Source organism: Jaculus jaculus, chromosome 21, assembly GCF_020740685.1.
Source record: "Jaculus jaculus isolate mJacJac1 chromosome 21, mJacJac1.mat.Y.cur, whole genome shotgun sequence".
NCBI lineage: Eukaryota > Metazoa > Chordata > Mammalia > Rodentia > Dipodidae > Jaculus > Jaculus jaculus.
The window spans coordinates 8,373,394-8,399,919 of NC_059122.1; the positions used below are offsets into that span (position 1 = coordinate 8,373,394).

Below are 26,526 nucleotides of genomic sequence, written 5' to 3' on the forward strand. Positions count from 1 at the left end.
CACTCAGAAAAATTTTGGGCTACTTGGCAAAGCATTTCCCTTTCTTTGCTGCTTAAGTTTATAGCATAGTGCTCGGAGCCCAGACACTGGGACAGGAAACATGTAGGACCATCTACAACCTATTGTTCTTTTTTGAGAGAGAGGGGGAGAGAGAGAGAGAGAGAGAGAGAGAGAGAGAGAGAGAGAGAGGGAGACCTCCAGCCACTGTAATCGAATTCCAGATGCATGCGCCACCTAGTGGGCATGTGCAACAACCTTGGGCACCTGCACCACATTGTGAGCCTGCCTTATGTGGGACCTGGAGAGGCGAACCTGGGACCTTAGGCTTCACAGGCAAGCACCTTAACCAGCCCCAGAGCTACAACTTATTAACTAACTAACCTTCAGCACATGTCTTACTCCTTGAACTTTGGTTTCTTAGTTTGTAGAAGAAAATACGAAGCAATATTTACAATTAAATTAAATTAAAATCCACTGGATTGCTGTAAGGAACATGCATGTGAAAATATTTCGGGAGGGGAAGAGCTGGAGGGATGGCTTAGCAGTTAAGGTGCTTGCCTACAAAGCCAAAGGATCCAGGTTCGAGACCCCACGACCCACGTAAAGCCAGATGCACAAGGGGACGTACAGGTCTCAAGTTCATTTGCAGTGGCTGGAGGCCCTGACATACCCATTTTTTCTCTCTCTCTCTCCCCTCTCTCTTGGACTCTAATAAATAAATAAACTCTTTAAAAAATATTTTACAAGGGGCTGCTCAGCATTTATTTATCGCCCAGGACATGTTGGCTTTCAGGAGAAAAATTGCATCGAATGACGTTTGATTTGGTAGTCAGCGCATGGCTTACGCCGTTGGCTGGGTGGGTACCTCTGTGGCTTCAGGTTTACAACAGAGAGCAGGTGAGCCGGGCAGAGCCGGGCAGAGCGCGGACACTTACCGCAAGGATGGCGATGACGATGCCCACTGCACAGAGCACGGCGTCATTGATGGTCTCGCTGACCTTTAGGGGGTATTTGATGCTCTCGTCATTGCAGTAAAACCCTCTGCGGTAAGGCTTGATGGTGCTCGTCTCCATGATGAGGAAGGGCAGGGCCGCTGGAACCACGGACAAAAAGGGGGAGACGTCAGTGTCAGGAAGCGCAAGGGGGACATCCCAAATAACACAGATCGGAATGCAAGTCTCTCTCTCTCTGTCTTTCGGGGGGTTTTTTCGAGGTAGGGTCTCATTCTGGCTCAGGCTGACCTGGAATTCACTATGGAGTCTCAGGGTGGCCTCGAACTCACGGAGATCCTCCTACCTCTGCTTCCGAGTGCTGGGATTAAAGGCATGCACCACCACGCCTGGCCTGAAATACAAATCTCTTTTGTGGCGGTCCGGTCCGCAGCCTACACAGAGCTTCACCCCTCCCTTCCTTTTGCCACACAAGAAAAATGCCATTCTCCTTTTTTCTTCCTTTCTTTTTCTTTTTTTTTTTTAACTCCTTTAAAAAAAGGTTTATTTTTATTTATTTATTTGAGACAGAGAGAGAAACAGAGAACGGGTGCGCCAGGGCCTATGGCCACTGCAAACGAACTCCAGGTGCATGCATCTGGCTTATGTGGGACCTGGAGAGTCGAACCTGTATCCTTAGGCTTCCCAGATAAATGCCTTAACCGCTGGGCCATCTCTCCAGTCCCCTTTCTCTTTTATCTAACATTGACAAATAAGTTTGTGTGTATAGACATATTTTTTTTTAGGGCATGGTGACTCATACCTTTATTATTTTTTATTTTACTTTGTTTATTTGAGAGAGAAAGAGGCTAGCAGAGAGGGAGAATGGATGCGCCAGGGCCTTCAGCCGCTGCAAAAACAAACAAACTCCGAGTGCATTCGCCGTCTTGTGCATCTGCCTTATGTGGGTCCTGGAGAATTGAACCTGGGTCTTGAGCTTTGCAAGCAAGTGCCTTAACCGCTAAGCCATCTCTCCAGTCCCGGATGTCTTCCTTAATTACTCCTGACTTCATATACTGAGGCCTCATATACTTGAACCTATCAATTTGGCTAGTCCACCTAGCCAGCTTACCCAAAGGGTCCCTATCTGCTGATCGCTGGGATTATAGGTGGGCTTCCATGTTCGCCCGGCATTTCTGTGGGCACAGAGGAACCCAGACTTCTATCTTCATGCTAGACTGGTAAGCGCTTTTATCCACTGAGACATCTGGCTGCCTCACGGAAGGGCCATTTTCCAGTCCTTTCTTCCACTGGTCGGCGGCATGGATGAGACTACAGAGCAGAGCTCAGCCCTGTTGCCCGCAGTCCTGGGCAAGAGCCCCAAGGGTCCTGGGAGCGCCCGGTGGCTCGCGCAGCTGCTGGAGGCCATCAAGGACCAGCTAAGATGCCATTCTCTTAAAGGTCATGGCTAATGCACTTCATCACCTGCCCAGGAAGTTCTGAAAACCCTAAGGCCAAAAGCCAATGCCCATAGTAAGTGTTAGGTATACGCTATAGTAACCTCCCAATAGGGTTCTGGGTCCCCAGGATCTCCTAAGTATGTCTGCCGGTTTATCTCCCCAGGGATCCTATGGACAGACACATCGCCGCCTGGTTCCACAGCCCTCAATGATTTCCCACCACACACGGTAAGACAAAGCGTCTAAGCCTGGCCTGGGCACAGGGGAACCCAAACTTGGACCTCACGTGGGACCTGGAGCATCGAAGCCGGACACTTATGCTTCCCAGGCAAGCGCCTTAACCGCTAGGCCAGCTCTCCAGCCCCCAAGCTCTGAACCTTTCTGGCTTCTTAGCTTCACACCCACCCAGGAAGACAGCCCGCAGACAGCCTGCAGTGGTCCAAGCTAAGCTCCCAGACTGAAAGTACACCTTGAACTCCTACCCGATTGCAGTAACAGGTTCCAATGCCACCTTGTAAAGTGACAGCCTAAGACTTACTGAATCTCAGCATGAGGGGCCATCAAGAAACAGCAAAACAGTGGGGCGTGGTGGCGCATGCCTTTAATCCCAGCACTCGGGAGGCAGAGGTAGGAGGATCGCCGTGAGTTCAAGGCCACCCTGACACTACAGAGTGAATTCCAGGTCAGCCTAGATCAGAGTGAGACCCTTCCTTGAGAAACCAAAAAGAAAACAAAAACAAAACAAACAACAATAACAAAAAAAAAAAGCCAACATATTATGGCCTGGGGCCTTAAAGAATTTGCTTACAAAGCCTGCCAGCCCGAGTTCAATTCCCCAGTACCTAGGTAAATGCAGAGGCACAGGCGGAGCATGCTCTGTGGAGTTTTGCGTGGCGGCAGGATGCCCTGGTGTATCCCCATGCTCTCCATGCGCCCCTGTGCCCCTCGCCCTCCTTGAAAATAAATAACAGTTGCCAACTGGTGGATGAAGCAGGAGGTCCTGCCAGTTACAAGATCAACCCGCCGGGCACGAAATAGACACTTGGGTATCAGTGGCACACAGCTAATGGAGGTAACCAAACTCTCACAGATTGGCCGTGAGACCCACTCAGGGGGTGGTGAACTCATGCCTGTATCTGGGACCCAAGCCAGATTCCCTAAGACAGGAAACCAATGGGCTCCAGACAGAACCTTCACTGCTCTAACTAAGAATGGATACACCCATTGATATATCTTTCTAAAAAATATAAATTTATTTATTTGAGAGAGAGGAAGAGGCAGATAGAAAGGGCACGTCAGGGCCTCTGGCCACTGCAAACGGACTCTAGACGCATGCACACCCACGTGCAGCTGGCTTACACGGGTCCTGGGGAATCGAACCGAGGTCCTTAGGCTTCGCAGGCAAACGCCTTAACCGCTAAGCCATTTCCCCAGCCCCAATATGTCTTTCTAATGAGCACGCTTATCCCCCTTTAGTCAAACTGTTCTCACTTTTGGTTGGAGAGTCTGTTCTATTTTACAGGTGGAGAGGTGGGTAGAACGAGGATACATCCACATATGAAGAAAAGAGAGCCGACTGTCTACCAGGGGACAGGTCACCCCCACCTCGTCTGCCCAGGCCCAGAAGTCACTGCAGCAGAAATGGTGACATGGGTACTGCTCTCACGGTGAGCCTGCAGCCAGTTCCAGGGAGATGGTGACAGACACTGTGGTCACGCAAACCTCATCAAAACAAGAGATCTAGAGTCTACAAAGAAAGCAACACTAAATCAGACCTCTAGCTTGCCCACCAAGGCAGGGAGGAAGAGGAGGTGGAAGGATTGCAAGAGCCTTGAAGGGAGAGGCGATGTTTCCCCCATCCCTGCAGAGACTGAAGGAGGCCCCTTGGCACCCACAGGGAATACCTATTACTTCAGTGAAGACACTCAGCAGAATCTGGGAGGGAGACAGGGTGTCCATGTATGCACCTTTTAATAAAAATAAATAAATAAATAAAACAAAATAAAGAGCCAGGCATGGTGGCGCATGCCTTTAATCCCGGTACTCAGAAGGCAGAGGTAGGAGGATCTCTGTGAGTTCGAGAGAGGCTTGAAACTACATAGGGAATTCCAGGTCAATCTGGGTTAGAGTGAGACCCTACCTTGCAAAACCAAATAAATAAATAAGCATAAAGATTTCAGGGGCTGGAGAGATGGCTTAGCGGTTAAGGCAGTTGCCTGCAAAGCCAAAGGACCCAGGTTCGATTCCCCAGGACCCACGTAAGCCAGATGCACAAGGGGCACATGCATCTGGAGTTCATTTGCAGTGGCTGGAGGCCCTGGCCTTCCTATTCTCTCTGTCTCTCTTCCCTCTCTCTTTGTGCTTACAAATAAATAAATACATTTTTTAAAAAAAGACTTAAAAAAATTTCAGAAATAGCAACCACATTTGATGGCACACAGCAAGTGAGGTACCCTCTATTTTTGCGATGAACAGAGATGTCAGTTTAAAACATTATTTAAGCCACAAATCTCACCCTCTTTAAGGGGGATTAAAAAACCCAAAAGATTCAGAATATTTAACTCATTTAGGAGCTTGCCGTCCACACTTTTAAGTACCTAAACCCTTATTTTTAACTTTGCAAATTGGTTTAATCCAAATGTGAAATTCATTAGCCAAAAAAAAAAAAAAAATCCCTACATAAGCAGTTGTTTAAAAGATAAAATTCCATATCCATGTTTTTTTTTTTTTTCCTCCCAAAAAGAATTACATTCATGTCACGTTGCTTAAAGCCCCAGACCGCCTCTGGGAAAAAGAAATTACCATGAACTCCACAATTTTTCAATTACTTTGGTGCAGACCAGCAGCGATAAAAACGTTCACTTTCTACAGAGTATATTTATATATCATTGTGCGTACACGCATGGATTTATTTGGTTTTATTCTTTGGATTTATTTGAATTCTACGGCTATTTATTTTGTGACCCCCTAACTGCTTCCTGCTATAGAACAACAATTTACTTTATCAAATTCATACTGGTGCTTTGAAAGGGAAGAAGAGAAACACGCCACACCACAGCATTGTGCCTGACCTTCTCTAAGTAAACACAGAGGGGCCCAGAGAGGCAGTAACCATTAACTTTGGAAAACTCTCTCTGCCTGTGCAGTAGAGGGGATTTCGGGGTGGGGGGAGGACTTCTGCAAGGGACGGAAGCCCACTGATCTTTCTGGGTTGGGGATCTGGCAGAAATATCCTACGGGGTCCAAACCATCTTCATTCTGCAGCCTGAAGATTTTGAAATGGGACCAAGTTGGCTATGAAAAGTAACTGCAGAGCCAGCAAGATGATATTAATAGTCCGCCTTTGAAGTCCCGCACACATCGGGAGAGACATGTTGAGCTCCTGGTTCCTAACTGGGCTGTAGGCTCTGCGGTGCCTGGAGTCAGTGATGCTAATAAACGCAGGAAGGGACTAGGGATCTATATTTAATAGTGCCCACATGATAGGCCTGTAAAACACATGTTTCTAAGGACAATAAAACACACATAAAAAAAAGAGTTTTGGCATTAGACAGGGCTTGGTTAATGATCCTGATGTTGGCTCTCTCGAGGACTTGAACGAGTTATGTCAGGTCTTCAAAAGCTCCCAGGAATGAAAATGTACCTTCACTCTTGCTGGGAAGATGTAATAATTGATGCTTGTTCACTCAACAAATATTTATTGACTTAACATTTGTCCAGTACAGAAATACAAACATGGCCCAGACTCTGCCCTCAGGGAGCTTCTAGTCATTGAAGACACAGTCTGGAAGCTGTAGTTTTGCTGAAAGAGATTCCAGATCAACACATGGGGTAGGAATCCTATCTCAGAGCTTCAACACATGCTGGGGACCTTCAGTCCATGTTAAAAGGAAGAAGACAAAAGCCCACAGTGATGGCTAGGAAAGAAACCTGTCTGATCAGTTCCTTTGCCCTCTCTCTAACTGGAAACAAGACAAATTCTTATTTGCCTACGGCTTGAGGGAGGCTTCCGGTTCTGATTATATGAATGATGACCACAAAGACCAGAAGTTGGATGGGAAAAGGGCCTGTTTATTTTCTTGAAAGGCGTGGAGATTGCATTTAGGAAAAAAACAAAAAGAAGAACACCCCAATGGCTGTTTTTCAGTCTCCCCAACAAACTTGTGGTACTACTGGGGGTGATGCCAGTCACATCTTGACTTGACTCCAAGTAGAGAGGCCCCTCAGCTGATGGAAAAATGAATCAAGACTTCATGAACTGGGCAGTTGGTCTTTATGAGAGAAAAGTCTGTGCTTTGTTTTCTCCAGGGCACAGAGAAGGGGACTTTTTTCCTTGTTCTTTCTTTTCTTCTTCTTTTTTTTTTTTTTGGTTTTGTTTTTCGAGGTAGGGTGCAGGCTGACCTGGAATCCACTCTGTAGTCTCAGGGTGGCCTCGAACTCACAGTGATCCTCCTACCTCTGCCTCCTGAGTGCTGGGATGAAAGGCGTGCACCACCACGCCTGGCTTTTTTTCTTAAAACAGCATCTCTATTTCTATCTTTGGCATCATCTTTATTACCTTCCACTATGGTCCCCTATCAGTTCCCAGTGCTAGAGATAAATGTCACCATGGCTCCTGCCCTGGAGACATCCACGGGGCTCTAAGAAGGTGCCCTGAAATACAGCTGGTGCGGTAACTGGCATTGGTGTGCAGGGCAGGGAGGGCACAAGACCCACCCCCCTCCCCCAGGGATACCACAGGGAATGGGTACTTGTGTTAACCCTTTCAAGAGCGGTCACTTTGACAGCTATTCTTTTTTTTTTTAATTTTTATTTATTTATTTATTTATTTGAGAACAACAGACACAGAGAGAAAGACAGATGGAGGGAGAGAGAGAGAATGGGCGCGCCAGGGCCTCCAGCCTCTGCAAACGAACTCCAGACGCGTGCGCCCCCTTGTGCATCTGGCTAACGTGGGACCTGGGGAACCGAGCCTCGAACCGGGGTCCTTAGGCTTCACAGGCAAGCGCTTAACCGCTAAGCCATCTCTCCAGCCCTTGACAGCTATTCTAAAGTCACAATTTGAAACTGCAATACAGGGCTGGAAGAGACAGCCTAACGGACAATCAGAAGGAAGGGGGCGGGGAAGGCGGCTCCAAGACGAATATTATTGACAACTGTCATTCACTGACAAGGGGTACGTGGTGCTTGAACTACGCAGAGGGTCCCCACACAGTGTTGTGGTCTGACATTGTGGCTTCTTCCTAGGTTAGAGACCTCCAAGTGGTCCAACAGCTAATAGAAGAAACAGCCACACCAGAAAAACACAAACAAACAACCAAACAAAAAATCCACCTAGTATATTAAACCCACCCTATGGTTCAAAGAGATTAAAGTAACTCACCCACCAGAGTCACTCTGTGAGTAAATCACAGAGCTGGACAGAGTTCAAATGAACCTGATTCCAAATGTGGGTACTTTTCTCGAGTGAGTCAACTCAAATAAAGCGCCTATGAGAATTGACAATTGATTTGAAGTGCAGTAAGTCTTATTAAGCCTCTGTAGGAAAGAAAGAAAGAAAGAAAGAAAGAAAGAAAGAAAGAAAGAAAGAAAGAAAGAAAGAAAGAAAGAAAGAAAGAGAGTGAGAAGGGGGAAAAAGGGGAAGAAGGAAGGGAGAGAAGAAGAGAGGGAAGCAGGGAGGGAGGAAGGAGGGAAAGAAGAAAGAAAGAAAGAAAGAAAGAAAGGAAGGAAGGAAGGAAGGAAGGAAGGAAGAAAGAAAGAAAGAAAGAGAGAGAGAAAGAAGTGCGCTTTGGGTCAGACCAGGCAACAACCCTAGCTAATGTTCATTGAAGGCTCCCTGTGTACCACACGCATGCTAATTAGACACACACGTGTCTAATTTGATCAAAATTCTGAGCCAATATCCTGGAATTTAGGTTTATTGATAATAAAATATGCATTACGAGCTTTTTTTAAAAATAAAGTAGCGCCAAAACTAAAAAAAAGAGAGAGAGAGAGAGAGAATAATATAGCGACTTTAGACCCAGACTCAGAGATCTCTCCCTCTTTTAATCAAGGATCAATTAGCTTTTCCATACCTCTGGGGACATTTTTTGGGGACGCGTAGACTGCAGAGAAGGCGAAATAAGAACTCACTGACAAACACTTAATGGGCAGAAAATCAAAGCGCAAAGAAAGGCCCCTGTGTTGGGTTGAGGCCTTTGAAACTTCTCTGGCTTTGAAAAGCTAACACTTGGGCAGGGTGGGTGGTTTGGGGGGTGGGGTGTAAGAAAACACGGGATAAGTTTTCGCGGCCCACCCATTGATCAAGTCATGTGGGAAGTGTGACCGACTGACCTGGCCTCAGTGTGCTCCCTGAGGCCCTGGCTTCATGTTGGCAAAATTAAACACAGCCCTGCTCTCTCAACAGAGCTTTCTAGAAAGCTGTCGGTCAGGTAGGGAGCGTTGGCTGGGAGGGGAAAAAAATAAATAAATAAAAATATGATGACGCTTTCTGCATGATTAAAATCCAGAGAGGGTGCTCTCTGAAAACACTGGACCAATTCACTACTGACACCCTCTGAAGCAATCTGCGCTTGCTCTTAAGCCAGGAGGCTGAGAAGTGACTGGAGTTATCCGAAGATTAACAAAGTGTGGGATCTGCAAGGCAACTTAAGCCCACACGTGCCAAAGCACCTTACAGGCTGACCCCCAAAGGGACACGGGGCACATGTGTAGCCATCTGAATTTAGCAGTATCAGGACCCTGTGGCAGGGCCTCCGTACATCTTGTCTATGGCCCAGGGTCAAGTGTGGATGCCATCCGAGCCATTTGGCAAATGTTTCAGAAAGGTCATGCAGCGGGATGGAGGGGTGGCTTAGCAGTTAAGGTGTTTGCCTGCGAAACCAAAGGACCCAGGTTCGATTCCCCAGGACCCATGTTAGCCAGATGCACAAGGGGGCGCATGCGTCTGGAGTTCATTTGCAGTGGCTGGAGGCCCTGGCGCGCCCATTCTCTCTCTCTGTCTTTCTTTTTTTTTTGGCTCTTTCTCTCTCTGTCGCTCTCAAGTAAATAAATAAAAGTAACAACAACAACAACAACAACAACAAAAAAAAAAACCTAAAAAAAAAGAAAGGTCATGAAGCTCACATCAAGCGCAGGCTAGAGAACCACATTGATCTGGACCAGGTACCGGAAATCCAGAAAAAGGCAACTGGGCTGTTCTGTAAGGACCATAGTGGAGCATTCCAATAACTATGAAATATTGTGGGCTATTATTTTCATTTGCACTCCAGCAGAAATCCAAGTCAGAAGTGAATAAATAGGTCACTGGGATTTGAACCCAGCTCTGTCTTTCTTTTGGTACATGTTTTCTTCCTCCCTGACCTGACCCTTGCTTTATAAATGTATTCCCTGTTAAAATATGACCAACTGTGCGTTGTTGTTGTTTTTTTAATCACTTAAGGTCAGGATGGTCAACCCAACTACTACTTAGAGGCTCAAACTACAAATATTTATGCTGCTTGTAAGTGACAGCCTTTCTATTTAAAGTAATTAATTGCTACTGGTCTTAGAAGTGTGCAAACTTTCTTGAGTTTACGATATTTGTCCAGATTTTTCAACTGGACACAGTCCAGATGAGCTGGGTCTTGAGTTTACTATGCAGGCGTTTCTTTGGCCGTCAAACTGACGGCCATAAAAAACACTTGCTGCTGTGAACAGGCAACATTCTGGGCGGAAGGCTCTCATCCTTGACAAAAACTCGTTCTTTTTATTTTATTTTGTTTTTTATTGTTTTGTGATAGAGACAGAATCGGTATGCCAGAGCCTCTAGCCACTGCTACTGAAATCCAGACACGTGCATCACCTTGTGCCTATGCGTGACCCTAATGTACACACGTCACCTTGGGCGTCAGGCTTACACGGGTTCTGCGGAGTCGAACCCAGGTCCTTCGGCTTCGCAGGCAGGTGCCTTAACTGCTGAGCCATCTCTCCAGCCCCAGGCGAATGCTCATTCCAGAGCATTAGAAAGTTCAGGCCTCTTCTTCACAAAAAGAAGACTTTTAAGACCAAAAACAAGCACACAAGCCGAGTTGGTCCCACTGCTTAAATTTCCTGACCCTGGATCTGAGGTTTTTAAGTTCAGTTCAACTACACAGCACGCCCTTGTGACTGGGCACTGTGTTGGGTGGGGGGCACACAAAAGATGAGCAAGACCCCCCCACACCCACTGCCTGCGTGTTCCCCACTTCGAGAAGTCTCAGGTTCCGTGACAAAGAGAAACCTTTCTGCAGCCCCATCCTGGGTGTTAAGCAGAACTTGGCTTGAAAGTGCTTACAGTAAAAACGTATTTTTTTTCTTTTTCCAGAGCTTGTTCATGCTGGCAAACACACGCACACTCTCAGCCCCTGATTCTTTCAAGCTATCATTAGCCTTCCCCGTGCTCCCGGCTCTGGCTGCCTGGGCCTTTGCAGTTGGATTTTAAAAGGGTTGCCACGTTCACCTACAAATAAAACTAACAAACCAGCAATCCATGCTCTGTACTTTCCATCAAGAGAGCTCAGTTCCAGGCTCCTTGTCAGCGTTATGACTTTCCCAAATGCGACCTTTTTGTTTACAGCAAAATGCAAGTACCCAGAGTCAAGGGGGCTTACAATCTTTCAGTCTTAGCTGAAGTTGAGTCACTTCCCAAGACCACTTTTCTGCACTTACTATGCGTTTGGGGTGAGCTAGCTGATTGAACTTTTAAAATCCTCTAAATTGGGCTGGAGAGATGGCTCAGCAGTTAAGGCACTTGCCCCAGGTTCCATTCTCCAGGTCCCACGTAAGCCAGATGCACAAGGTGGCACATACATCCGGAGTTCGTCTGCAGTGGCTGGAAGCCCTGGCGTACCCATTCTCTCTCTCTCTCTATCTATCTGCCTCTGTCTCTCAAATAAATCAATACAATTTTTTTTTTAAAGAAAAGAATAACCAAGACATATAACAGAACAGCCCGACCCCAATCATTGGCTAAGGGGCCAATAAGCCTCTCTTGCAAAAAGCCCACGAACAACGTCTACGTTGACATTAACAACCTGGAATGTGAACCGCAGAGCTCTTAAAAGTGGATCTGACGTGAACAAGGACAGAAACCAGGGTCCCCTCCCCACCTTACATGTTAAGACGGTGTTACATAGATCCAACACATCTCGATCTCTGGTAGGTCCCAAGGTCTGTTCCCAGAATGGCTGCTGTAATGAGGCCATGGGCACAGCTCCTACCTACCTCACCAGCCTGCTCTGCCTGCCAAAGCTACGAAGGGATGCTTTGAACACTCGTAGCAAACGCTATCAGCAAACGCCTACTTGCCTGCCAAGAGTTAAATCTCTCGCTCCTACAAAGGATTCACTGAACCACGGAGCCCACTTGAACGGGCTCGGTGACCCCTTCCTTTTCCTAGCTTACGCTTGCAGTCAGACAGACAGACTTTCATGTCCCACACTACTCACTCATTGGAACTGCTGTCTGGCCCTAGGGAAGTCACCTTACCTCCCTGGATTTCATCTTGATTCCCATTCAACAAGACTTTGTATAATATAGTCCTTAGTGCATAGGGTTGATTTTTATAACATATCCTATAATTGCCTGGCCCAATAAACGTTTTGTTCTTGCTCCTGTGTGTGTGACGGGGGTTGGCGGGGGGGGGGGGGGGAAGCCAACTGGCACGGAGCCTATTGAGACCACTTTACGGAGGGGTAAGATGTGAAGATGTGATCAGTTCTTGAGAGCTTATTCAAAGCAGCAGATGACCTACCTATCACTTCCCCAAAAAACGCAGTCTGATCCCAAAGGAAAAGCATGCATATAAAAAAGCCTGTAATCCCAGGGGCTTTTTTAGGATTGAGCAAAACCAGGCTTTTGACACGGCCTCAGCATTTGCTAACAAGACCTGCTCCCCTCCTCCAAGGCTGTATGGGAGTCGAGTCTATAATGAAGATGAGGAAAAAAGAAGAAGAAAGACCGTTTCTACTTATTTTTCCAGTGGTAAAACACGCGTTTGTCAGCATGTGGGCTCTCACCCAAGCCCTGCTGGCCAGGTGTATGAAAAACACCACGTTCACACGGTGCTAGAGCAAACAGCGTGGACTGGCAGGAGATCAGAAACCTGGAAAGGCCAAAGTTCAAGACCGTCAAAAGGCAAGATTGGAGCCAGCTGAGAGACCACCTCTGCGCACCCTGTGGAAACACAGCCATCCGGAGGGCGACCCAAAACTACCCGGTCTAAGCCCTAGGCCGAAATTCATGCTTTCACAGCTAAATCTGTCCTGCATAGATGCTCTGTTGGGCCCACTGAAAGCTTAAATTAAAAAAAAAAAATAAATAGTGTTAACATTTAATCTAACCTAATACCTAGATTTCTAGTTTCCGAAGCCACCGCATGGCAAGGAATGTGAAGTTGGGCTGCCTTCCATCAGACACGGACCAGGCCCTCCAGGGACCACTGGCCTCACTGTGTCCCCTCTAGGGCTAGGTGCCCAACTGCCCTTATCACGGACACTTTGTCCCTCTGAAAATGTATGTTACTGACCTGCATGTGTGGATAACTGGCTTTTCTGCCACTGCATTAAACAATAAAGGGGGTTCCAATAATGTAAGCCTATACCTGTATGAATGAGCAGGTACCCTTTTTTTTTTAAAAAAAAAAATTTATTTATTTATTTGAGAGTGACAGACACAGAGAGAAAGACAGATAGAGGGAGAGAGAGAGAGAATGGGCGCGCCAGGGCTTCCAGCCTCTGCAAACGAACTCCAGACGCGTGCGCCCCCTTGTGCATCTGGCTAACGTGGGGAACCGAGCCTCGAACCGGGGTCCTTAGACTTCACAGGCAAGTGCTTAACCGCTTAGCCATCTCTCCAGCCCAGGTAACCTTTCTTTTAAAAAAAAATTATTTATTTATTTGAGAGAGAGAGGGAGAGAATGGGCACACCAAGGCTTCTAGCCACTGTAAACAAACTCCAGACGCGTGCGCCCCCTTGTGCATCTGGCTAACGTGGGTCCTGGGGAGTCGAACCAGGATCCTTTGGCTTTGCAGGCAAACGCCTTAACCACTAAGCAATCCCTTCAGCCCCAGGAATAGCTCTTGATTCAACAACGTCCTGTACAGTAAGTGAGCAATGGCTACGTCAGACATGTGGTTGTGGGCACTGGGACATGAGCTGCTGCATTCATGCCTTAATCTGAAGCCAAGCTACTGTCTGTGTTATTACACATCTTAAAAATGACTTAAGTCGCTGGGCGTGGTGGCGCACGCCTTTAATCCCAGCACACAGGAGGCAGAGGAAGGAGGATTGCCGTGAGTTCGAGGCCACCCTGAGACTACATAGTGAATTCCTGGTCAGCCTGAGCCAGAGTGAGACCCTACCTAAAACAACAACAACAACAACAAAAAAGATGTAAGTCACCAGCATGGGGTAGTTTTGCATTTTCTCTTCTTTTCTTTTAGTTTTTCAGTATAGTGTCTCGCTGTAGCCCAGGCTGACCTGGAATTCACTATGGAGTCTCAGGCTGGCCTCGAACTCACAGCGATCCTCCTACCTCTGCCTCCTGAGTGCCGGGATGCGCCACCACGCCAGGCTCAGTCTTGCGTTTTCGACGCAGGGACACTGAGGCCCAGTAGCTAAGCGAATCACCACCACGGGTCACTGGCAAAAGGAGTAGAGATCTGAAGGCAAGTGTTCTAGAAGTGTGTGTGTGAGGCTCACCAGTTTACCCCTCAGGCCGCCGGTGTGAGTAGCAGGAGACTTGTCTCAGCCGGTTGGGTAGGCGAGGTGTGTCAAGATACACCGCAGAAAACACGGCTGAGGGACACTTGTGTCCATTTATACATACTTAGCGGTGTTATCAAAAGGCACTGTTTTCAAAGGTAATGGTTATCTGAAGCAGAAAACAAAACAGCCTTCATCTGATAAAGCCTCGTTAAAAGCCAGGTGAGAGGAGCCCTAAGAAGTTAAGGCGCATCCGCTATTGATTGGTGTCATGAATGTTACTCCCAAGGGAGCTGGACACGCACATGGCACATTCTGGAATCTTAGATGCTAGAGCCCCATTCCCTGGGCAAGAACATGGCTCCATCATACTACCTCAGTGCTTTGCATCTCCTGCAGTCCTCCCGCACTGGGGTCGCTTCAGAAAAGAATCCATCCGGGCTGGAGAGATGGCTTAGCGGTTAAGCGCTTGCTTGTGAAGCCTAAGGACCCTGGTTCGAGGCTTGATTCCCCAGGACCCACGTTAGCCAGATGCACACGGGGGCGCACGTGTCTGGAGTTCATTTGCAGTGGCTGGAGGCCCTGGCGCACCCATTCTCTCTCTCTCTCTCTCTTTATCTCTCTGTCTGTCGCTCTCAAATAGATAAATAAAAATGAACAACAATTAAAAAAAAAAAAAGAATCCATCTTTTGTCTACCCAAAATAAAGGTTCATTCCCAGTGCATGGCAGTGCTCAACATGTGTGTCCTGATTAAATATTGGGGAAGTGAAACAAAATTCGGAAGAATTTTCTCCCCATCAAGTATACTCTCACTTCCTCCCCCCTTCTGAAAAGAATCTAGTATGCCTCACATTATCAGTCCTGTTCTTGAAACTGGGTTCCCCCCAAACAATTCATTTTAGTACACAGACCCCATCTAAGAATTATTTAAGAGGAACCTAACCAGCTTCCAGTTTCAATGGATGGATTAAAAAACAAACAAACAAACAAAAAAAAAACTGCAAGTCCTTAAACCCAGTAATTTCCAGTTTCCTGACCCGTGCCTCAGAGTGCAACTATTAAGAACACTGTGCAGGACTCCCAGAAAGGCAGGCCGTGAACCTGTGATTCAGCCACTGTGTCTCACCCTCGGGTCCCCCCCACCCCACCTTTCCCTGGGCTAAGGGATCCATGCCACGCTTAAAGAAAGCTTCAAGGAGTGACCGGAGTGCTTAGCACTGAAACATCTCGATCACACCTTCCAAGGCTCAGGGTCCATTGCGGAAGAGGTGGTGGAAAGAACGTAAGAACCAAAGGAAGGGTAGGACTCCTTACAACGTGCTCCTCCAGACACAAAGTGGCCTGGATAGCCATGACCTCATAGTGCCTGACACTACCTACACAAGACCATCATAAGAGGAGGAAAAGATGATGACATCAAAATAAAAGAGAGACTGATTGAGATGGGGAGGGGATATGATGGAGAATGGAATTTCAAAGGGGAAGGTGGGGGAGGAAGGGAATTACCATGGGGTATTTTTTATAATCATGGAAGTTGTTAACAAAAATTTGAAAAAAGAAAGAAAGCTTCAAGGAACAGGGACATGACAGATCTCTGCAAAGTCACTCCAACCGAAGTTGGAAACCAGTCTGGCCACTTATAATCTCCGTGATCTGCAGCAAGTTGCTCCAAGTACTCTGGGCATCCACAGTAGACAGGAGACTGAGCAGCGAGGCCCGAGGCCTCTCGGTGGACAGGGATCGAACCGAGCTCCATCCCTCTCTTGTCTAAAAACCTGTCATCCTCCTGTTGGCATGATGCCCGGTCAACTGGAGTCACTGGTTTCCTCCCGAAGGTGGCCGGACTAATCCAGACAGGGCCAGGTCTGCTCCTATCAGGAGTGTCGCTCCCTAGGCAAGACGAGCTATTTCGGGGTGCTAGGGGTAAGACAACCCTCACCCCAGGAGCACAGTTCCTCCTTCCCAGCTCTGTTCCCTTAGTAAAACACAGAGACCTTCTTCCAGGCTGACAGCTGCCACCTCCATAAATAACTCAGGGATGTGATTTTGTAACTGAATCCAGGGCCCTGGGAGCCGAGAAGTTTGAAGTCCGCAGTTAATCTCCTGGACCTACGGCCTAAATAGTCACTCACTAATCACTTTTGTCACCTGCAGTATATCTCCTGTCCGTGAGCCGTCCTTAGGGTCACGTTGTCATTTCAGAAGCATCCAGGGAGTGCGTGGCATTACCTGATTAAAAGCATAACCCCAACTTCCTTCCCAGGCATCTAAGGCTTGGTCCACGCCTGACTGAGTTTTCAAAAAGGCCCTGGGTGGGCAGGAAAGTGGGGGAGAGAGCGCTTGCTTCATTTATATATATATATAAATATATATATATTTATATATAATATATATATATATTATATATATATATAATATGTATATACACACACACACACACACACACACACACACACACACACACACATATATATATATATATATATATATATATATATAAATGAAGGTATGACTATACCTGCCAGACATGGCCAGTAGCAGCCACCTCTTTACTGGTTAGCCCAAATACCAACGAGGCACAAAAGGCTATATTCAAACAGAACAGAGCAAAAATGAATAAATAAAATAAAATAAAAATAAAACAGAAAAAGAAACATCCGAAGGGCTATCCCACTCCCATCCCGTGAGGAAAGAAATGTGGAGTCCATCTAGCTCCTCAAACATGAATGTGGAAAAGATGCACAGCAAAAAATAAATAAATAAAAGCCGGGCGTGGTGGCGCACGCCTTTAATCCCTTTAGCAGGAGGCAGAGGTAGGAGGATCGCCGTGAGTTCGAGGCCACCCTGAGACTACAGAGTGAATTCCAGGTCAGCCTGGGCTAGAGTGAGACCCTACCTTGAAAAAACCAAAATAAATAAATAAATAAAAATAATAAATATAAATAAATAAATAAATAAGTAAATAAACTGGTTGTTTAAAAAGTCCCGAATCCACAAGAATTTTCTTTCTTGGGGAAAAAAAAAATAGTTCCTGCTTGATTCACCACCGGGCTTAAGGCGATTCTGCGATCCACTCAAGCTGTTCACTCTGCTTTTGCATCCAGTCTAACAAACTGGTTCACCTTTCACCTACTGAGCATTCTGACTCTCTGAGCATCCGAGCAGGCTGGTTCAGCCAACATTCTGGAAGAATCCACCACTCGTTTCTGGCTCAGTGGAAGAAATACTTGCTATTCATACGACTCTACAAGTGAGTCTGGGACTATCAGCTAAGTTTCTGTGGCCACGTGAAGTTAAAATAAAAAAATTCGAGAGTGGTCAACAGTCCCTGAGACGATCTTGGGTGTCCCGCTCTGGGGCTGTGAGGGAACCAGCTGGGTGACCCAAGGGCCCTGTTTTCACTCCCGCTCTTTGCAGGAGGGGGGGCCCTTTTTGCATTTGCAAAATGAATGAGTGGCGTGCTCTAAGCCTTGTGTCTCACAGACCTAATTGCAGGAGTTTAAGGTGGCATTCAAGGTATGTGGACTCTTAGTTTTTTGTTTTTGTTTTTTTCGAGGTAGGGTCTCCCTCTGGCTCAGGCTGACCTGGAATTCACTCTGTAGTCTCGGGCTGGCCTCGAACTCACGGTGATCCTCCCACCTCTGCCTCCAGAGAGCTGGGATTGAAAGGCGTGCGCCACCACGCCCGGCTTTATTTATTTGTTTTTAAAAAGAAGACTTGGTTTCCAGAGCATCTTTACAGAACAGGTGGGCTTTTACCAAGCACCCAACCCTAGCTTGGGAAACAGGTTCACAGCAGGGAAGGTAAACGGCCAGCCAGAAGCCTCCAGAAGTCAAAGGATGACCCACTTCCAAAGGACTCTGCAGACCTCTGACAGACAGAAGGGCCACGGGATGCTTGCTTGCAGCTCTCGGGATGCTTGCTTGCAGCTCTCGGGATGCTTGCTTGCAGCTCTCGGGATGCTTGCTTGCAGCTCTCGGGATGCTTGCTTGCAGCTCTCGGGATGCTTGCTTGCAGCTCTCGGCTGGGTCCCGGCCAAGCTGGTGGCGGGGTGGGAGGTGGGGAGGGGGTGGGGGATGGACTGGACTTCAGGGGGTGGGAATACATTACAATTGCATTCTCTGACTGCTCCCATTCAATCCTTCTCAGAACGCAGTTGCAACCAAGGCCACAGCTCAGGCTGAGAAGCAAGTCCCAGGGCAGCAGCATGGGTCAGGCTGACTGTTCTCACAACTGCCCAGCCATCACCATTTTCCTCTCTACCTTTAGGGTGCCTTTAACAGGAAGTGCCTGGATGCCTCTCCTGAAGGGGAAGCTCTCTTCCTAGAAGTCGGGGTGCTTTGGAGTCAACCCCCCCCCCCCCCCCCGGTGGCTCTGGAAGTGTCTCCATTCCCTCAGGACGGGGACATCAAAATGCCAGGTCCTTCACTCCCTGACTCCAGGTAGCTTGCTATGGGAGCCCTGCCGGTCCAGGGGAGGCTCCATATCCAAAATCTCCAGGAAGCCTCTGCCCTGTTATGCCTTTTTCATCTGGGGACAACGAGAGGAGAGGCTCTTGAGATGTTTCTTCAATGGTTTCTGGAAGCCAGGCCCTTAATCCTCACAGGGCAGCTAAGGAGCCAGCTTCTCTCGGAGGGACTCAAACGTCTAGAGTCCTTCTTTCAAATGGAAACAGGGAAACTCCTTTGTACCCACCCTTCTGCGACCTCTCCAAGAGTGTGCATCAGCCAGAGGCGCAAAGGGGACGGCGATGCCCAAGGGAGGTGTCTCAGGCTTTCTCTAGCGCCCTCCTCCCTCATGTCCCTGCCCACCTGGCCCATGATAGTCCTAAATTACAAAGCCCCCACTGTTCATTTTGCCCATCCTGCCCCTCTCACCATCAATCCCCATGCCCAACACACATACACACAGACACACACACAGAGTTTAAAAGGCAAAATGCCAAATAACAATATTTCCCTTCACCATGGCATTGCCATGAGAGCGGCCTGGTATTTGTCTGAGAAATGGAAAGTTTTCTTTTGTGTGTGTGTGTGTGTTTGTGTGGAAATCTCAGCTTCCATTAGAACTCCCTCTTTATGGAAAAGGACCTGAAGGAGAAGAGGGAAATGCAGAGATAAAAGGACACCTCACAGTGTGCTTCTGAGAGCCCATGGCGTATGCAAACGGCTGCAAGGCCATTGTACTTCCAAAGTTCAGCTTCCCACCAGCCCCCCAGAACAATGCTGAACTCTGCCACTGGTAGCTGAGCTCAGAATGGGGACCCTATAATGTGAGCTGAGAAGTGAGGGCTTGGAGCACACAAAGGATTGCAGAAAACTGCCCGAACCCCTAAGAGCAAGAAAACTCAAAATTCAAACTTCAGGGCTGGAGAGATGGCTTGGTGGTTTAAGGCAGGAATTTGCCTGCAAGGCCAAAGGACCCAGGTTCAATTCCCCAGGACCCACGTTAGCCAAATGCACAAGGGGGTGCATGTGTCTGGAGTTCATTTGCAGTGGCTAGAGGCCCTGGTGCGCCCATTCTCTCTCTCTCTCTCTCTCTCCCTCCGTCTCTCTCAAGTAAGTAAATCAAATATATAAAAATTAAATAAAAAAAAAACTAAGCAGCTGAGGAGGCAAAAATGAATAGAAAAGAAAAAAAAAAAGGAAAACAAACAAACTTCAGACCTACATACACATCAGTGCCTGCCGAATTCTCAGGACCCCAGCTTCCTCGTGGGCAGTGGTGAAGGGCTGCAGTGGGCATTTCCTGAGACGGAGTGCTGGGCAGCCTGGCGGGTAGCATGGGCAGTGCCCACGCCTCTCTCTCTCTCTCCCCGATGCCCCGTCCAAAATCACAAGGGAAGGGGGCACACCATAGGAATGGGGCAGACTCCCAAGTACTGCCCAGAGTGAGCCACATATGAAAATGGCTGCTTGTGTGTCAAGACAACGGAATGGGTCTGGAGGAATTATTCAACAACTTGCCCTTCGCAAATCCCAGCCCAAGGAATGGTTTCATTCCTTTCAATACACCGACTATACCAAATACTGGAAGTCCAGTACACTTCAAAAGCCTCTCTTTCTCTCTCTCTCTCTTTCTCTCTCTCTCTCTCTCTCTCTCTCTCTCTCTCACACACACACACACACACACATAAAACCAGGCCTGGGTTTGGCAAGAGTTCATCAGCCACTGGATTTTTTTTTTTTTTCTGTGTGTGGTTTATAATAACATGCAAACCCAATGCCAAGTCCTAATCTATTAAGGGACTGCCAATTAGCAGGGGGCTTGGAGCTGCAGGTTTGAGAACTGGGGAACAAGCCTAATTAGGCTTGCAAATCATTTCTGTCCATGCCCCCTCACAATCTGACACAAGGTATACTGGCCGATTGTTCTAGACAGATCCTTTCTATATCCCTATGCCCACTGGCCTTGTGTGCTAAGACTCCAGACCCGAAAGCTTGTGCTTATTTTCCATGTCTGACTTAAACTAAGGATTTCTTCCTTCCCTCCATCCCTTTTTCCCCTCCCTTTCTTCCTTCTCCCTCCCTCCTTGCCTGTCTCTCTTACTTCCCTTCCTTTCTTCCTTCCTTCTATCCTTCCTTGTTGGCCTAGCTATGAACTAAGCTTTCCAGTGACTATGTATGTAGAACAGGTTCCAGAAAGAAATGGGGACGATTCCAGCAGCCAGACATCAGCAGCCTATTTAGAAAGAGAAATTAAAGGCTGAGCAACACATGGCTTTAAAAGACATAGGAGAACGCATGGTCCCTGAGATAACCTCTCCCCACAGTAAGGCTGGCAAGGAGGGGCTGGAGATGGCTTAGCGGTTCAGGCACTTGCCTGCAAAGCCAAAGGACCTGGGTTCAACACCCCGGAACCCACGTAAGCCAGACGCAGAAGGTGACACATGCGCACAAAGTCACGCATGTATACAAGGTGGTACACGCATCTGGAGCTTGCCTGCAATGGCTAGAGGCCCTGGTGTGCCAATTCTCTCCCTCCCTCTCTCTCTCGTTTTTGAAAGAAAAAAAGGAACACTAAATGGACATCTCTGTGGCAGGAAGAGCCGAGGCCACAGCTTGGGAGCCCAACACAAGAGTCCTTTGTGACTTCAAATCCCTTTGCCTCACCAAGCTCTTTATCTCATTGACAGAGAAGGTTGAACTAGCCAGGGCTCCGCACGGGCATTTCACCAGAGACTTTAGGCAAGTCCACTGTTGCATTGCACAGCTCTGAAGACCACGGATCATCCAGAACCAGACCATGCTCCTTGCTGACAAGCAAGGCTGGTGTTTAAGTGTGCACACACCTCCAAGGAACTGGGAATGGCCAGCCAGGGTGTGTTGAGGAAGGAAGGGCTCTCTGCAGCAAAGGGAGTTGAGAGTCAGCTGGGTTCAGCTAACTGACCAATCACCTTCCATCGAACAGTGCTTGGCATGAGCAGACACATCCCCATGCACCAGAAATGAAATGTGTTAAGGCCTCTCTCAGCCAAGACACAGGGCAGGTCCTGGGCAGCACACTCAAATAAACACGGAGCACCCGGAGATTGAGCCATCCTTGCCTCACACACTTCCTATGCTGACTGCTATAATCCCACTATGTACAGTCCCTTAGGCAGTACTAGGTCCAGGTTGGGATGACATGGGTAATGGACCAGTTTGAACTGAGACATAAAAGCAAACAGTAGAATGACGGACCTGCGAGTGTGTTGAATTTAGAGTCACGACGCCTCAATAACTCTTCACGAGCCAGTGTGCGACGGTGTTTTGCACAATGCCTGGTACACAGAGAAAGCTCAGCAGCTTACATTTTAACACTTCTCAAAAATATCTTATTTATTTGTCTGCAATAACAAAAGGGGACAGAGTGAGAGACAGAGAGAAAGAATTGATACACCAGGTGCTCTTGCCACTGCAAACAAACCACTTTGTACATCTATCTTTATGTAGGAACAGGGGAATTGAACCTGGGCTGTCAGGCTTTGCAAGTAAGTCCCTTTTTACCACTGAGCCATCTCTCCCACCCAGCAACTTACTTTTGAGAGTATAGGACAGTGTACCTTCCATAAGAATAGCCAGTGTTTGCTTGGTTTTTTAAGAAGATTCTCTCATTTATTTCACATGTAGATACTAAATGTGTTATGAGAGTTCACAAGCTTTAGCTATTAAAAAAATTGCTTTTATTTATTTTCAAGCACAGAGAGAGAGAGAAAGAGAAAAGAGACAGAGAGAATGTGCACACCAGGGCCTCCAGCCACTGCAAACGAACTCCAGAAGCATGCACTACCTTGTGCATCTGGCTAACGTGGGTACTGGGGAACTGAAGCTGGGTCTTTGAGCTTTACAGGCAAGTGTCTGTAACCACTAAGCCATCTCTCCAGCACTTAGCTTTTTGGAATAGTATAATTTTTATTGACAAATTGCCTTGGCTCTTTAAATGAAGCCCAAGTGGATGACGGAAAATACAGGTATTAGAAACAGCACAGCTTTCAGGGTCAAGTGGCTTTTAGTTTGAAGCTTTGACCTACTTTGTTTTAATTTCATGCCACTGAGCAAGAAACATGCTTCTCTAAAACGATTGGGCTAGTACAATCACCTTGAAGGGTTACTAAGGGTTCCTATAAAGCTGAGAGATACACAACTATGGAATAGTGTTTGTGTGTTATATATATTTAATTCATCCATGGTCTTCCCTATACAATACACTAGAAAGAAGAAAGATGACTTGGTGTGGTGTGGCAGTTATGGAGAAGGTTGTGAAGCAGGTATATGCAGAATTATTTTAATAAATACTCTTATTTATTTATTTATCTCAGAGAGAGGTGGAGAGAGAGAGAATGGGCACGCCAGGGCCTCCAACCACTGCAAACGAACTCCAGATGCGTGCGCCCCCTCGTGCATCTGGCTTACGTGAGTCCTGGGGAATCGAGCCATGGTCCTTAGGCTTTGCAGGCAAGTGCCTTAACCACTAAGCCATTTCTCCAGCCCTCCTTCAGTTTTTCTTTTTGTGTGTGCATTTGGAGGGTGAGGTGAGGTAGGGTCTCACTCTGATCCAGGATGACCTCTCGGGATGTGGATGCACTGTCCAACTCCAAGGGTGCCATTCAAGCCTTCAATTTCAGTTAGATGAAGATGATGCTATTGACACTGACCCCTGCCTTCTTCTGGAGAGCTGAGCACCCCAGGACGGGCAGCTACATTCATTGCTTACTGCTTTTACTACTTGTAGCAGAAATGGGAGAATCAGCCATAGGGCCCTGCATGCAGACCAGGAAGAAGCCTTCTTGACTCCCCCCGTAGGGAACGTCTACCTTCAGAGCCGAAAGAGCCAACTTCGGGTGCACAAGCCACTCTATCTGGGCTTCAATACAGCAGCCTCTCCCCTAGACCTTTGCTTGGGGAAACACGGGGGTCGGGGGGGGGAAGCCAGGCGTGGTGGCGCACACTTTTAATCCCAGCACTCGGGAGGCAGAGGTAGGAAGATCGCCGTGAGTTCGAGGCCACCCTGAGACTCCACAGTGAATTCCAGGTCAGCCTGGGCTACAGTGAGACTCGACCTCGAAAAACCAAGAAAAGAAAAGAAAATGCCAAAAATACAGCTAGTGTCAAAAATGATTTGGGTATTTTATTTTTGTTCAATTTTTTTTAATTTATTTATTTGAGAGCAACAGACACAGAGAGAAAGACAGATAGAGGGAAAGAGAGAGAATGGGCGCGCCAGGGCTTCCAGCCTCTGCAAACGAACTCCAGACGCGTGCGCCCCCTTGTGCATATGGCTAACGTGGGACCTGGGGAACCGAGCCTCGAACCGGGGTCCTTAACCGCTAAGCCATCTCTCCAGCCCTGTTCAATTTTTATTTAACAACACACACACACTGTACTAGGAATATAGTAAAAAGATGAGGTACAGAGCTCAGATTTCCCTGACAGGATTCTCCCTAACCCTGGCACATTATTTATGCCCCTCTAAATACACAAAGAAATGTAACATTTCCTCCAAACTTTTTATCTGTCACACAGATATGATAATTGAGGAGAGACACAGCGAGTTAGTTCTGTCTTTAACTGGTGGACACAAGCATAGGAGAAACTCTTAGAAGTTACTCGATAACCCTAGTCAGCCAATCCGAGGCACAGCTGTCAAAATGCTCCCTACAGCGTGAATCCAAACTGCGCTTCTCCTGACGACACCTAACTCATATGAGGTGGGCATCCGTTGGCAGATTCTAGGCCCTGGTACTTCTGAACGCAAGGAGTTCCTCTTTGCCAACACCAACGGCGCTTAGGGCATGGAGGGAACATGTGAGATCACTCATTTATGAAAAGATGTCCCTTCATACCTGCGCCCCATCTGTTCAGAGGATCCGTTTTCATATATGTGACTAATGTCATTGCCCAGTGGACCCTTCCGCAATAAGCCCAGTGCCCATGGTTCTGCCAAACCCACCCTTCTCCTTAAGGCCATTCCTAGCGTTCTGCACCATGTATCTTAACAAATAGGTGGATATTTCCGTTTATTAAGTAAAAACCTGTGTGTGTATACTTATATAGGACAGAAGAAAATGAGGAACAGGAGCTGGAGAGATGGCTTAGCGCTTAAGGCGTTTGCCTGCAAAGCCAAAGGACCCTAGTTCGATTCTCCAGGACCCACGTAAGCCAGATGTACAAGGGGGCGCACGTGTCTCAAGTTTGTCTGCTAGAGGCCCTGACACACCCATTCTCTCCCCTTCTTTCTCTCTCTCAAATAAATAATAATGATGCTCATTAGAATGCATGGTGATGCTCATTACAAGCTCTTCCTCAAGACCAAATGTAAAACCCCCTTGGGGTGGGGGAGCGAGGCGGGGTGTGAGTCCCAGCAGCAGGAAGGCCCTTCCAGAAACCCATCTGCTGCATTGGCCATCCCCAAATCCCAGCCACCTGGGTCTTCAGCTCGCGGCGCAGGCACGGTGCCTGTCTGTGTCTCAGCTTCACTGGATAGACTAGAGCACCCCACCGATAAATGCATCGACTACCATGGCTGTGTTGAGCCTTGTGAGGAAACACTGGTCTCCTGGGCAGACATCCTCATTAAAAAGACAAGGTCAGAACCGGGCGTGGTGGCACACGCCTTTAATCCCAGCACTAGGGAGGCAGAGGTAGGTGGAGCACCATGAGTTCAAGGCCGCCCTGAGACTCCATAGTGAATTCCAGGTCAGCATGGTCTACAGTGGACCCTACCTCAAAAACTCAAAAAAAAAAAAAAAAAAAAAGACAAGGTTGGGATGGAGAGATGGCTTAGCAGTTAAGGCTGTGAAGCCTAAGGATCCAGGTTCAATTCCCCAGGACCCATGTAAGGCAGATGCACAAGATGGCGCATGCATCTGGAGTCCATTTGCAGTGGCTGAAGGCCCTGAAGTGTCCATTATCTCTCTCTATCTGCCACTCGCTCTGTCTCTCAAATAAATAAAGAAGAAAAAAATATCTTTTTAAAAGGCAATGTCTACAGGTCTTCATGGACCATTCATTCCCTTTCCTGCTCAAACACATGAACAGTCACGAAGTCACACATATGCTATCCTGGCTGGAGTACTGAGCAACATCTCGATCACACCTTCCAAGGCTCAGGGTCTAATGCAGAAGAGGTGGTAGAAAAAATGTAAGAGCCAAAGGAAGGGTAGGACTCCTTACAACGTGCTCCTCCAGACACAAAATGGCCTGGATATCCAGGACCTCACAGTGCCTGACACTACCTACACAAGACCATCTTGATAGAAGGAAAAGATCATGACATCAAAATAAAAGAGAGACTGATTGAGATGGGGTGGGGATATGATGGAGAATGGAATTTCAAAAGGGAAAGTGGGGGGAGGGAGGGGATTACCATGGGGTATTTTTTATAATCATGGAAGATGTTAATAAAAATTGAGAAAAAAAAATTTTTTTTAAAAGGCAATGTCTACGGGTCTTCATGGACCATTCATTCCTTTTTCCTGCTCAAACACATGCACGGTCCCCGAGTCACACACATGCTGTCCTGGCTGGTAGAGAAGAGGCGGCTTCTGAAAACCAACTTTCGAGGGTTTGGAAACATAACCCCTCACTGTAGGGAGAAACGTTACACTTCCTCCATCCATCACCCAGCCCCTCGGCTCAGCAAGCCCCAGGGCGCTCTTCCAATCCCACAGCGCTCTGTGCGAAAGCCAAAAAGCCCGGTTTCCTGCCTCAAAAAGGCCCTTTGTTTGGACTCTTCTTTCCCAATCGGCCAGAGCATACCTTGCACTTGAACCCCTAGCTTCTGAGAGCTCCGGAGCCGAGGTCCCTCATAGCTTTCAAGGCCTCAATGCGAGGGGGGGTCTGCAAGCTAAGAATCCTTTGCATGGGAAGGAGGGCCAGGAGTATTCTTTTTAATTTTTATTTTTTTTTATTTTATTTAATTGAGAGC

The 26,526-nt window shown here is 47.5% G+C and overlaps 1 protein-coding gene across 1 annotated transcript in view; it reads right to left on the reverse strand.

Moving 5' to 3' along the window:
- Positions 1-26,526, reverse strand: part of Plpp3 (phospholipid phosphatase 3) — a 109,761-nt gene that overhangs the window by 58,959 nt on the left and 24,276 nt on the right. The window contains exon 2 of the mRNA XM_045139278.1: positions 936-1,093. Within this exon, the coding sequence (XP_044995213.1) occupies positions 936-1,093 (158 nt within the window). The remainder of the gene's footprint in view (positions 1-935; positions 1,094-26,526) is intronic.